Source organism: Pseudopodoces humilis, chromosome 3 (genome assembly GCF_049639895.1).
Source record: "Pseudopodoces humilis isolate 2021_Gansu_Grassland_sample_001 chromosome 3, ASM4963989v1, whole genome shotgun sequence".
Taxonomy (NCBI): domain Eukaryota; kingdom Metazoa; phylum Chordata; class Aves; order Passeriformes; family Paridae; genus Pseudopodoces; species Pseudopodoces humilis.
Window position 1 is genome coordinate 31522186 of NC_142202.1, and position 13963 is coordinate 31536148.

Here is a 13963-nt window from a genome sequence, read left to right on the forward strand (position 1 = left end):
GTCCTCTCTAGAGGACAAACTTATGCTTTTCAGAGAGGGGGTTGCAGCAAGGACAGTGACTTCATGAAGCTGTACTGCAGTGGGTGTCCCAACAACCCTGTACTGCCCCTCCTTCCCCATGTGGGTCCCCCATACAGGTTCTGTAGCACTCACTTTATCCTGAAGATGGCTGTCAGCCAGGAGCAGAAACCCTGTGCAAAAAGAAAACAGGACAGTTTCACAACACTCTGTGTTCCTTTATCCCAGCTCCCTCCTTCAAAGGTTCCAGGGACCAGGCTGGTGTCCTTGCACATACTTGGCTTGGGCGGGCGGAAAGACAACAAGCACCCAGATGTGCAGAGCCACAGATGGGCCAAGGTGAAGGAGGTGACAGTGGAGCACAACACAGGTTGGACTTTGCTGTGGGCTGTCCCCTATCAACTGGCAGCTCAACCTTCCAGGCAACCCAGGCTCCTGGCTAATATGGAAGCTCTCCAAAGCCTAGGCAGACCCAGAAAATACAGCATACAGGTACTTTAGCCATCATGATGGACAAGAGAAGCTCTGCAGGGACTGAGAAGGTAGGCTGGGCCAAGGCAGCGCTCCTCAAAGGACACCTGGGGGAGCTTCACCCCCCCATCCATCACACCCATTATCCTCCCCTTCACCAAGGGGAAAAAACAGTAGAGGTAGACCACTGTGTGAGGAAGAGCTGGCAAGTAAGTATTGTTTGTAGTGCTGAGATTATAGGCTGGACAGGCATCTGTTAAGCCATAGTGAAGCCTATTTATTTAAGCACATGTTTGAGAGCTGCAGTTCCTTAAGCTCTACACAGCACTCACACACTGCAAGATGTGGGACTTAAAGCCCAGGAACGGGCAAAAGTGTTTCTTCTGAAGAGCCCTTGGTTCAGCCAAGCTGTGGGTTCCTGGCCCCTCAAAGGCAAAGCATTTGACTCTTGTGGCTACTCACGTTGTCCCTCTGGTCGAAGTCCACAGAGCTGGATACAGAGGTGAGGCGCTCATAGCGGTCATGGTTGTCAGAATGCAGGGCGGAGGCTATGCTAAAATGACAAGTGGAATGTGAGGGAGAAAGTTAGAAGATGTGAAGAGGCAGCCTGGCCAGGAGCCAAGTGCACCCAGGAGACTAGAGGTTAATTCAGGTCAGTTTGCACCCGGTGAGATGGAGAAAGGTAAGATCAGAGGTAGCAGTAAAGAGAGAACCCTCCTCAGATGGCATGCTGAGCCTGGCAAAGCCCATGAGCTTAGCCCATGGATGCTACTTATTAGGCACCTTCTGGAAGGCACCCATACTATGTGGCAGTCACTGCAAGGAGAGGTTGGCAGAAGCTGCCACAGAGGAGAGGTGAGGTCTGTTTAGCACAGGGTTTAGACAGCAGAAAGGAAGAGAGAACTGGAGGCTTCCACAGCTGCTCTGGAATAGCTGGAGAGGCACTGGCAACAGCTTCCTGTCCTGCAGGACTTTGCTCATCTCCAGGAAGAGGAAGGAAGGAGTCTGGTGGGCTGCATCCTGTACACCAGTCCTTCCCACCCTTAGTTCTTCAGTGCTGGAGGAAGAATGCAGCTGACTGGAGCCAGGGTCAGTGTAACCTGCATCTCAGACTCAGCTGAGCCTCCACCCTGGAAATCCCTTGAGCAGGAACAGGGCAGAGAGCTGGAAGTAAATGTCTCCATGGTAAAGGACAGGAAAGCAAATGGGGTGAATATCATGAAACCACTTTACTCCAGCCAGAGGCAGGGACCTAGATGAAGAACCTACAGCAGAAGCATCCAAGGCTGACAATAGCCCCCACTACAAACAGAGGCAGAGGGCAGCTGGAAAAGGAGGTAAGAAAATGGTCCAGAGACCTAAATTAAATAGCACTTGCAAGATGACAACAGCAGGCTGGGATTTCAGAGGTGAAAGAAGAGATATGACTGATATGAAGGCTAGAAACAAAGGAAAAGAAGAAATGGAAATATGGTCTCCCTGTAGTCAGTACAGGCTCAAGGAGGGTAAGATGGGAAAGAACACAGAAACAGCTGCTGAGAGACAAGTGCTAAAGAGGAGGTGGATGACATTATGGGAAGGAAGATAAGCAGAGATCCTCATGGACATTCTGAAGTAAAGTGGATGAGACACATGGCCTCTCTCAGAGCAGAGTAGCACTTGCTGAATCCCCAGTTCCTAGCTGGAAGTAACAGACAGGGGAAAGGAGATTAGCTGAAGGTCAGGGGACTACGGCAGTGCAGATTAGACAGTGGCATGCAGCCTTGCCACTGGGCAGCCCAACACTCTGCTCTGCTGAAGGGACAGAGACAACTTCGACCCAACTCTCAGATCTTCAGCTCTTAATAATTACAGAGACCTTGCAGCTGGGCACAGGGAGTGAGGGTGAATTTCTGCTGAAGAGAAATTTCTGCCCTGAGGAAAGCCCAGCAAAGTGACACCATGAGCTTTTGGATAACCAAGAAAACTCATGTTTCTGTGGGGGGATGCAGTGACAATAATCAGGATGACCTTAAGTGTTTAGAAGACAGAGGGTGCAAAACCTTGCCAAAGATGGACAGCTGATTAGGGAGCTCCAACAGCACCTGCACCTGGATGGAGATTTTTTAAAGCAAAGCACTGACAAGTTCAAGTGGGTGAAAGCAAGGTTGCCCTAAATCACAAGATTAAGGTGGGACCCTGCAGGATGCAGGTCTGGTGCAGGCCCTGCCAGGGAAGGAGAAGGACAGGGTCAGAGGCACAGCTAGCCTTAGGCCAAAGGAATCACAGGCAAGACGGCAGGCCAGACATGCTGCGGCAAGGGCTTGCTGTAGTGTGAAGCTGTAGGTGGTTGCATAGGTGGCAAGCCCCACAGGACTTTGTGATCACTTCCCTCACATGCAGAAGTGCAAGTGGGCTGCTATGACCTCCCAGTGCAGACTGAGTTGCCAGTTGCAACTGTTGATGGCTACTGCAAGCTCTGACAAGTCACAGGACAAGGGCCTTTGCTTCTCAGGGAAAGGGAACACATCAGAGGAGAATGCCCTAACCGGCAAAGAACAATGTTGATACATTCAGAGGCTGGGAGCACCAGGTGACATACATGTTCCTAACCCACCACCTGTCACTGCACTCCCCAGCAAAGAACAGCTGGGATGTGAATGTACCATTAGCCTTGAAGGAGCAGAGACAGAATAAGACTCCCTCACTGAGTTCTGCGGGTTATGGAGGCTTCTGGCTGCTAACACTGTTCCAGCTCATGCAGTAGGTTTAGGGGTGGTATGTGTGGTGTGTATGGAGCAGATGGCTCCAACAAACTCAAAAACAGGAGCAGGAAGAAGATGGAGCAGATGGCTCCAACAAACTCAAAAACAGGAGCAGGAAGAAGTGGCCCCATGGAGAGAGACAAGCACTTGTGAAGATAAATGATGTGGCCCCCTAAAAAACCCACAGAGCATGATGGCTCTACTACCTCTGCCTTACTCCTCCCACAAGATGTTAGCGGTGAAAAGTTGCCAGACACACCTGAAGCAGGGCCAACCACTAGTGAAGCAGTCAAGCATGAGTGAGAGGTCCCCTCTGTGCCATGTACCACAGCAACCACCAGTTCTGTTTTAACAACTTCAACTGCTCTGCTCCTGAGGGCAAGGATCAGCTGCAAAAACAGGCACATTCTTGTACCCCCTTTAAGGCAATATCAGGCCCCTGCTTTGCAAGTGGGAAAAGGAGGCTGCAGTTTGCTGCCCCGGCCTCAGACACAAATCAGTGTAGCTGGAGTGACCACGGCAGGCTGTGCACTGCCAGCTGATTATCCCCTCTGCAGCACATACCACCCAACCAGTCAGCAAGGCACAGGTGATGGTCTTTCCTCAGGCATAAAAGCAGCAAGAAAGAGGTAAAAACAGGGAGGACAGTCCATAGCAGGACTTGATGGGCATCACCAGGCCAAGGTGACAAAGGATGCTTTCAGCCGCACTGAGGCAAAAGGCTTCTTCCACAGGGGAATAGAGAAAATCAAGGGCGCTGCCTTTCTGGGTGTGGGTTTAGGTGGTAAGGGACAAGGACCAAAGGTTACCCTGGTCCCAGCAGCCTCATGGGGTAAAAAGGAAAGACAGTACTCTTGTCAGATCCTCTTTGTCCATCTGCCTACCCTTGCAGATGGTGAGGGAACAGCTCTTGTGGCAACCTGGCACAAGAAGGACCAGGCAAAGTCACCTCCCCTGCACCTGGGTGACCTGAGTGTACTGTGGGCTCAGGCAAGCAGGTTTGTTTACTTCCATCCTAAGACAGGATAGCTGGACACAAGCAGATAGAGCGGGGCATGTGATACAGCACCCTCTGCTTTGGTCAGGACTGAGAGCTCCCTGGCACTGCTGATCTCAAGGAGCATTTAAGGGCTACTGGGGAAAACCAGGGTGCATTCAGCTGTGGTAGTGGATGACACAAAGGGGAGGGAAAGAAGAGCACAAATCCACGGAGAGGCACAAATTCATGCCCAAGCTCCCATTTAGATTAGTTCAGAAGCAAGACAGCTGCAAGAAAAAAGTAGAGAGAGGTTGTGAGCAAGAAAGAGAGAAGACATGACACCCTGAAAAAACAACATACTATTCCCGCTCCTCTCTTTCCGTCTCCCAGCGTCGGCGCCTGGGGGCACAGAAACAGAAAGGGAAAGGTTACAACCACGGGAGTAGGTGCTGAATTCTCTTTTGCAGGGAACTATGCATACAACATGGCTCCCCATCATCCTGAAGAAGAGAAACCTGCCAATGGTCAGGCTGGAGAAGACCTTCCTTCCAGAGCTCAGCAATGCCTCAATTCACAGCAATCTGGAATACCCACTGGTCCAGGAGCAGAATGCTTTGCTGCCAGCTGAAGGGAAGCTGGCTTCACTGGGAAGGTGACTTGGCTTCATACCATGGACATTGCAGGGAGCTCCTGAGTGACGGGGTCAAGTAGGAGAGACTGTAGGAACTGCCTGGCTGCCATCTGAGCTCCCCTCCCATACATCTCTTCCCCACCCAGGCAACAAACACACATGCACCTCCCTCCTGAAAATCTCATCCTACCCCATGGATAAGCCAAGCAGCATGGACTCCTCCCTGTGTCCTCAGTCCTGTTGATCCACAGCTTGATCCACAGTTACCATGTCCCTCTCCCTATGTTTACCAGCTCTCCCTCTCCAAACAGCTGGTACCCCTCTGCCTTTCTGCCTACAGCCACTGCTTGCACTCCCTCGCACCCAAGGTGCTCAAGCATTGCCTCAGAGAAAATCCAGCCCTCTCTCCCCACTGGAGGCCAGAGCTGTGCAGCCCCAGTGGCTTCCTGCAAGCACCTGAACCCTGACTGCTTAACTCTGCTGCCTTCTCCCCATTGGCATCTCCTGTGATTATCCCTTTCTCCTTGTTTCCCTTCCACTACCTCTGTACAGCTGATTTCCCCAGCCACACCAGGGAAGGATGGGCAGAGGAGCCACAGTGACTGCTTATCTAACCTTATCCAGGACCATTTATTTAAACCAGGAGAATTCCTGGTTTGATGCTGGATAAAACCAACTATTCCCACTGTTGTGCAGGGAATGCTCCCTCTGCTGTGGAGCTGCCATCCCCAATGGGCCTTGGCTTTTGCTGACAGACACTGCATTGGGCAGGAAGGATCTACACCCAGACCAATTTATCAGCACTTGAGATGTGAACTAAGCAGTACCACACCTGCAAAAGCAGCATACTACTGCCAAGTGCTCTTAACAAGAACTGCATCCAGCAGTCACAAAGACACCTTCAGATGCTTAACAAAGCCTTTACTGTGGCAGCTCTCACCCTTCCTGTGACCTCTTAGTCCTCTCCTCCCTCCATCTGCTGGTCCTCTGTAAGGGCCCCTGCAATCTCTGTCACTGAAGGGACCATAAGCGATATGGAGCCTGTGGGGACCACTCAGTGTGTTGAGAAAGGATGCTGTAACAAAAAAGCCAGTAAGCAGGGATTTCTTCCTATTCCTGGAGCTCAGGGGATGCAACCAGCACATCTGCCTCTCCTCTCCAGCTGCTCAGGCACACAAAATGGGATTTATCCCTTCTGCCTCACAGTAAAAAAAGGCACTAATCATATCTTATTCCCTTGCCACTCTCCCGTGCTTACCTGTCAGCATCAGTCACCAGGGCCAGGCGTCCATAGTCCCAAGCAACTTTACGTAAAATTGAAAAGACAAACAACAGTGCCTGAAAGAGACCAAAAGAGATGCTGTGAGAAAGGGCATTGTCCAACTTCGTCCTTGTCCACTACTGTCACTAGAGGACACGAAATGATTCACACGAACACCTCTCAGTGTCAGAACAGAAAAAACAGTGCCTTTTTTCTCTGACTCCAGTATTTACAGATTGTTGACAATGACCAGGGACTGGAAAATTAAGTTACCATCTTCCCAAGCACACTGGTCATGAGAAACATCCATCAGAAGATGTTTCTTAGAAGGAATGTGATAAACAACTTATGTTTGTAGAACTTTCATGGGAAAGTAACTAGAACTACAAAAACATTATCAGAAGGCTTCAGTTTCCAGGGTGACACTCTACATGCAGGGCCACAGGAACAAGGAGGGTAGGAGGGGTCAGAGTCCTCAATTAAGAGCACACTGAGACCACAGGAGAGCACAAGTTCCCCAGGACTGTTAAATCAGACTATCTGGATAGCTGTGGGAGGCAGAGGTCCAGGATGCAACACACAAAGCTAAGGTAGCCCCACAGGATCAAAAGGCCTTGAGGTTCCTAGAAGTCAGAATTATGGCTGTATCATTTGTGGTCCCACAGCTTCTAAAGAGGTAGACAAAGCTGCAGGGACCTGGCAATATAAAGTGGAGTTTTGGGATGCAGGACTGACCCAACATCACCTCCATCCTTATGGCTGCAACACCCTTCCACGGGGCTCATTGTGGTGGTATTGGAGCTAAGTCAGTAGTGGCTAAGATCACAGTGTCTAGGAGACATGATCAGGGCCAGAATGCCAGCCAGCAGCAAAGTCAGGGATGGCATTTGAGGCCCTCAACCCTAATCATCTGATCACTGTCCTTGTTTCATGGTTAATTACAGGAGAAGGTGTCAAAGCAACAGTAGGTAGACTTACGAGAAAGCACATAAAGTCAAGGGCTAGGACAGTGGGCACCCCACCAAAGGGCAGCCCCTGCAGCACAGTGCTGCGGATGCGTGCACTGTAGCAGTAGTCCTTGGTAGTGCTGTTGTTGTTGTTGCATGTGGGAGTTTTGCAAGGGGCCCCTACTGAGCCCAGGGTGGCAATGACGTAAGGCAGCATCTCTACAGCTTCATCGTCTTCCCTGGATAAAGGAGAGAAAGAGCTGGTTAGACACATGCCAGTTTGATGACAATGTAGCCCTGTTGGAGTTGGGGGCCAACCTTGCCTGCCAGATCAAGCTTTTCTGTGCTACAGTATTTTCCTGGGACTAGTGTCCAGGGTCAAGTTCATCTGAGAAGCCTGCTGAGTTTGGTAGTGCCAGAAGAACCCACATGCTTCAGTAGCTATAGTCCCACCATGGAGTCCCAGAACTCCTTTCCTTGTTTTTGTCTACTCTCACACCATTTAGGTGCAGCTGTCTCACAGACGACTTTTCCTGAGAACACTCAAGTGGCCCTGCTCCCCCTCCTCAGCAGGGACAGCATTTAGGTACAGGAAAAAGTGAAAGGGTGGGGTAGATGGGGCATGAAGTCACTTCTGGATGATAGAAACAAACTGCTATAGGACAGCTGCTGCATCATGATCCCACAATTTCCTTTGCCTGGTTGCATAAAGCCATTAGCTTTATTAGGCTGAATCATCACCCTCTCTTGACTGCAGGCCTCAGCCTCCACCTCCCAGGGCACCCGCAAGGGGCTGGTCATACCTCCTGCTTGTTTTCTCTCCTTCCTCTGACTTGGAGGCCATTTAAATGCAAGCACACAGGGTAGAAAGGAGGCTTTGGCTCTACTATTTAGCTGGTCAAATATTTCTTTTTTTTATTTCAGTGCCTTCCCCAAACTGTTACAAGACCCACAGGGGCATGCAGCTCAGCATCACTGCTTGGCCATGGGGAGGTCCTCCTCCTGTGCAGAGCAGATCCATAAGAAACACAGAGCTGATTATAGTAGCAATGGATAAATGCGAACTTAGTAACTCAGATTAAGACATGCTGACACCAGAAACACAACCACTTTTCAGAACAGGGCTGAGAAAATCCCATCAGTTGCAGAAGGAAAGTGAAAATCTATACAGGCTTTTGATCCCTAAACCATTCCTCTTACTACTACCATGAACCACACAGAACAGCTGGATAGCACAGTATCACTTCTGGGCAATACCTGGCTTTTTTTTTTTCCCCAGAAATGCCATCCCTACGGGCTGGGCAAAAGAGCCATTGCTTGCCCAAAGAATGAGTAAACTGCCACCACCACTGCCCTTCAAGCTCTGAATTATTTGGTGACATTAGCAGAGGGAATGCAGGGCTCATACCTCCAGCTCACGGGTATAATATTGGCCATCTCCTCCCTGGCTGCAGAGATTTATCAGCATCACAGCACAACACTAGCTGGATAATGACCATAAAACAATTCGCTGCGGTGACCTAGAGAGCTCCACATCAAAGTGATCCCTCCCAGCTCAGCTTGTATGGGTGCACAGCTACAAACCAGCTGAAGCACTGATGACAAAGGGCAGCCCAAGAAGCAAAAGCCCATCTAGGTACAGGCATTTAGAGGGGGTCAGCCGAATTGGAAAGGCCACAAAGCAGCATGTTAAGACATAATTCACAGGTACAGAAGTGGAGCAGGGCTGCCTACAGCAGAAAAAAGGAGCAGAAAAGCAGCAGAAAAACAAGACAAGACATGAGATCACAGTTGGGAATAAATCGGGAAGACAGGATAACTCACTCTGGCTGAATTAACTAGAGACTCAGAAGCTCTAGGGAAGTGATGGGAAAAAATGATGGGATGAGACTCAAAGGAGTACCACATACTTTGGAGTATGAATGGTTACACCCCTCTGTAAATGCAATCTAGATGAACTGAATGAAAAAAGAAATACCTCTCAATCCCCTTTTTGGGAACCTTGTAAACTTTTAGCAATGAGTTCCAGATTTTGAGTAAAGACTACAATCCTACTGTAACACCACAGCCTTAAGTTCTCCTTGAAAAAAGGAGAAAAAAGGATGAAAAAAAAGCAAATAAGAAAAGCATTTGCTTTTTCTAGACCTACTAAGTTCATGACTAAGTGCTCTCTCCTTCCCAGGACACAAGATGTCTTCTAGCGCTAACCACTCACCCACACATCCCTAACACATTCTCCCTTCTGACCCTATGGAAAAGTAACCAGAACCACATACAACATCCTGGGTAGGGAAATGACCTTGACTGCCAGAACAGCACCCTGATATTCTCAGCATCTCTCCTCACACTACTTCTCACGTGGCTAAGCATTATTTACTTCTCTGACGGCATCTTTGCACATTGAGGAAAAGCATCTCTGTCATCAGCCTGCAATTCCACTGTCCTGAGTAGCCATGGTAGATTAGAAGCCAGCCATGTCCCAGAGCAAATCACTCCTTCCAATACACCTGGCTGCATGCTTCTCATCTTCCCCCACCACCTCACTACAAATGGTGTCACTTTGGAGCCACTTCCTCTTGACAAAGCCGAATGACTCCAGGGTATTGGCAGATTTTAGGTACCTTTTCTGGGCCATTAATAGCAAAGGACCTCATCCTTCTACTCTTGTCACATTAAAATTGCTAGTTCACTCCTTGACTTTGTTTGTGGAACCTCAGCCAACTTTTGAGCCAGAACTCTACATCTCCTCCAGCACACACAGTTTTCTTAACAGCTTTCTGTGAGAAATTCCAGACATTTTCTGAACATCCAAGCAAGTTACACAAGTTGGCCAGATGCTGTTATTTTACAATAGTATTGAAAGACTTGCAACAGATCAGGGAACTGTGATTTTCCTCTGCAGACACCAAACTGTTTACCTCATTGTTGCATGTTTTATAGCCCCATTTTCCAACATGTCTTTCTCAAAAGAAATGAGGCTCATATGCTCACATTGCCCACAAGCCTATCTAAACATTATTTAAACAAACTATTACATGCTGAAGACAAATTCTGCAAGTCTACAGGTAATTTAAGACACATTTCAGAGAGACAGGTCCCAGAGATATTCCCCCTGAAGCCTAAAGGATGGACTGGATATAAACCTTCCTAGCCTCTTCAGTAACCCAGCCATAACACTCAGAAATGGAGAAGATGAGGCATATGTCTAAGGCTTACACCGCCTTTTCACAAGCTGAATCAGGAGGCACAGAAGCAGTCCACACCATCCTTAGTTATGCAACCTCCCAACCAGCTGGTAAGCACAAGGGGCTCCCTCATGGACGGAGAGGTGCTTCAGGTGTGTGGGAAGCTGGGAAAACCTCACAGGATGTTCAGAGCACTTCTGCCCCTCTAGCTCTCCCAGCTGCAAGAACAACTGGCAGCAGGCTTGAGGAGATCTGCCATTGTATCACTTTAGGTCAGACCTACCAGGGTTCTTCTAGGGTTACAACACCAATTTAGGCAATTAAAAATGCTTTGACAACCAACTCCACAGTCTTCATTAACAGTGCGTACTTAGTATCCTTCACCAAAGGCCTTTCCCAGGAGTCTTTCAGCTGAGCAGGAGACTGGCTGGTCTTCCCCGGCAGTCAGTTTTCCCAGGCACAGTGCAACCCACGGGCCTCACAATACCTCTTTCCTTTGTAATTGGTTTGCATCTTGGTCTCAGATGCTCACTCGAGAGGACTCTCTGCCCCCACCCTCAGCCAGGCAGGGAATGCTCCAATGTGTCTTGTGCTGCAAGGTGCAGGGCTGGCACCTGTACCTGATGTTAGGTAGAGTGTTTCAGTCAAAGCATGGGCAGGGAGGAAAGGTGGTGCTTGCAGCATGCAGTCTTATAGCACAGAAGCAAAGATCCCAATTATGAAAGGAAATCCTTTCCAGCAGTGTGGGAGGGATAAGGGGATTTTTCTAGCAACAGCTGCTCTCCCCAGCTCAAATACACACTAAAGGCAGAGATCATTTTCCAAAGCTTTCTGTTTTGATCCCAGTGTCTCCCTCTAGGGAAGGACCCTGCATGTTTCCTTATGCTGCCACCACAGGTGAAGGAGCATCTCTGACCACACAAACTGTGCTGCACTGGAACATGGTTAAAGGTGTCTTTCCTGATCCCTCCTTCTGCTTAAAGACTGTAGGTCAGGGCAAGCTTGGCTCAGCCTGGGCTGAGATGCTAACATCAGCATGAGCTCCTGAGCATCAAGAGACAAGGTGCAGGGAGTTGGTGGGAAGCTGCTGTGAGTCTGGACTGGTGGGAACCAGCTCAAGGTATCCAAGCCCTTTCCCATCCAAGCATGGCTTGTGACCACAGAATATAGTGGGGCCAAAGACACAGTAAGAGCAGGACATCAAACTAGGTTCCATGCAAGCCCCAGAGGCTTCCCCTCCTGAACTCTGCATAATTAATGCTGATGTCCTCAAAACAGCAAAGACAGACTTGCCAAAAGGCATTTTCCACTCTTATTCAGCAATATTGGACTCTATCTCCTTCTCTATTAACAACAGGAAGGAGGAAGAGAGGAAGTTTGTCCCAGCAAGAGAGAAGCCTGTTCCTGCCCTGTAGCATAGCCCCTACATCCGCAGCAGGACCAGCATGTCCATAGTGTCCCATGTTTTCACCAACATGTGTCAGGAGCAGAGGCATACAGCTTTCAACCTGAAGTCCCTAAAGTACATCTCACCTGGTGCTGCAGCCCCAGCTTCTGCCTGTTAAGCCCTGTGCAAACACAGCCCTGAGAACTGCTGTCCTTGAGAGCTTGGTGGCCTCAGCAGGGCAGGGCAGGACTTCTCTTCCTCCTTGTCTTCGTTGGCACCCAAATGAGGACCCAAACAGTAGCTAAGCAAGCCTCCACGCTCCCAACCATCCATTGCAAAGAGAAAGAAGGCAGAATGAGGCTGGGAAGGCCAAGATTTCATGCCTTGGTCCTTCACTGCTGTGACTCTGGCTGCAAAACGTAAGCATCAGGATGCTTACGGAGTCATGCACAGTCTGGCAGGGGGTGACATGCAGCAGAGGTCTGAGGGACTCTTACAGGCAGGGGAGATGCCTGCTGAGGAGGCTGCCTGTCCCGCACTGAATTCTGCTGCAGCACTGTAGCCCAGGGCAGACAACAGAAACAGCACTGCAGGTCTTCCCAAACAGAGCATTTTCCATTCTCACAGCTCACCCTTAAGTCTCTGCCCCTTATATTCAGCACTCACATCCTCTGCCAAACCCCTGGCACCAGGGGGAAAGAAGAAAGAGGAAGCACTGTACTGGGACTCAGGCAGGAGTGACTCAGGAGTTGGACAGCCAGCTAACTGGCAAACAGATGCATTGACACAGGCAAGTGTCTGTGTTCTTCCAGCCACACCACTGATGCCAGCCAGACACAAGGACGTGACCCAAGAAAAGCCCGCAGAAAAATATAAATCAAAAAAGTGGATGCTTGAACTCACGGACGGAATGATGTAAGCACACAAGCTACGTTCATTTGCTTTCTCACCAGTAAATGTTAACTCCACCGGTAATTAGAACAGCAAGATTGTGCTCTAGTAGAAATACATTTATTTATGGAAATGCGACAGTCTCACAGCAGGCTGGAGGTGGAAAGACAGGCAACTGGAAACCAGCAAGTCTGGGGCTAGAATACCAAATTTCCAGACTAAAAATAAAGCAATCTAAACCTTGTTAAATCTCTGGGGAATGGCATTCAGGGGAGGTGAGGTGTGCTTTGGTTCTCAGACACGGAGGGTGCTGTGGACATGGCCTATACCTTTCAGACCCGCTCCTCTGGGGTTTCCTTGGTTCCCAGTACCACAGGTAACCCACACTGTGACCCCAGGGACCTGAGGCCAGATGATGTGCCACCCTGAGCCTCTGCCTGCCAGGGCAGTACAGACCTGCCTGCACTGGGCACTTGGCAACCCTCACACAGCCACTGGAACCCAAGGTTGATGAAGCCTTCTCACCCGCTCAAACAGCCACCTAGGTGACCTGCACCTAAGTGGCAAAGTCCAGCAGTGCTCTGAGAAAACTGCTTGCGGCCACAAGCAGACCACAGGAAGAACAGTCTGACTCCGGTAAGCAAGTAGGGAATAGCCTCAGGACAGAGGGGAGAAAGGGGCTTAGAAGTTAGCTCAAAACCTTTCCCAGAGTACAACAGTTAAACAGGGAAAATACCACTCTTGATGCAGACACAGCAGTGGGAAAGCAGTGCTGCACCATGCCTCAGGCCTGGCACAGAGTATTTAGGCAGCTAAGGGCACTGGAGAAGGGCGGACGTGCTCGGTGCAGTGAGGAGGAACATGATCTGCAGGCCAAGGGAAAAAGCATCAAGAAGCAAATGTGCTACCGGTCCATTTCCAACAATCCTGGGCAAAGCACTGACCTGGATCAGCAGAAAGGAGGAGGGGGCTGCCAAAGCCCTGTATCTCTTTGTCTCCTTTCCATCTCCTCCAGTCAATACAAAGCAGACTTCACCTCTATGAACTAGCCAACTAGACACCAGGTCTACGAAGCTTTGGTCTGGCAGGCTTGGCTTCTTCAAAGCAAAAACTAAGTACACCTTTGCCCTGGGTCCGAAGTCCTCCCAGCTGACTTTGCACCAGGCCTCAAATAGCTACCACTAAAGGGAATCACACCTTTCTTTAGCACGCATCAGCTCCCAGTCCTGGTGTTGGCAGGTACTGTCAGTGTCACAGCCAGCCCCAACCCCACACTGCTTGGAGCACCATTTTGTGGTGGCTTGCACACTGCTGACTGTGTACATCCCAATGCTCAACAACTCCTGGTCTTGCTCCCAGCACAACTGTAAACAAACACTGCAAACCACACAAGTAACCCTGAGCTGGGACAGCACCTGGCATAGATGGTAGTAGACTGTAACAGTGGGG

General features: G+C 49.7%; 1 protein-coding gene across 5 annotated transcripts in view; it reads right to left on the reverse strand.

Moving 5' to 3' along the window:
- The window catches only part of TMEM63B (transmembrane protein 63B), a 48631-nt gene that overhangs the window by 11758 nt on the left and 22910 nt on the right, over positions 1–13963 (reverse strand). For 4 of the 5 annotated variants that reach the window (XM_088052739.1, XM_005530603.3, XM_088052736.1 and 1 more), the window contains 5 exons: positions 7083–7290; positions 6102–6181; positions 4573–4611; positions 952–1042; positions 154–191 (listed from right to left, as the gene is read on the reverse strand). In XM_088052739.1, the coding sequence (XP_087908865.1) occupies positions 154–191; positions 952–1042; positions 4573–4611; positions 6102–6181; positions 7083–7268 (434 nt within the window). In that variant the 5' untranslated portion in view covers positions 7269–7290. The remainder of the gene's footprint in view (positions 1–153; positions 192–951; positions 1043–4572; positions 4612–6101; positions 6182–7082; positions 7291–13963) is intronic. The other variant, XM_088052737.1, reaches the window with a different exon arrangement.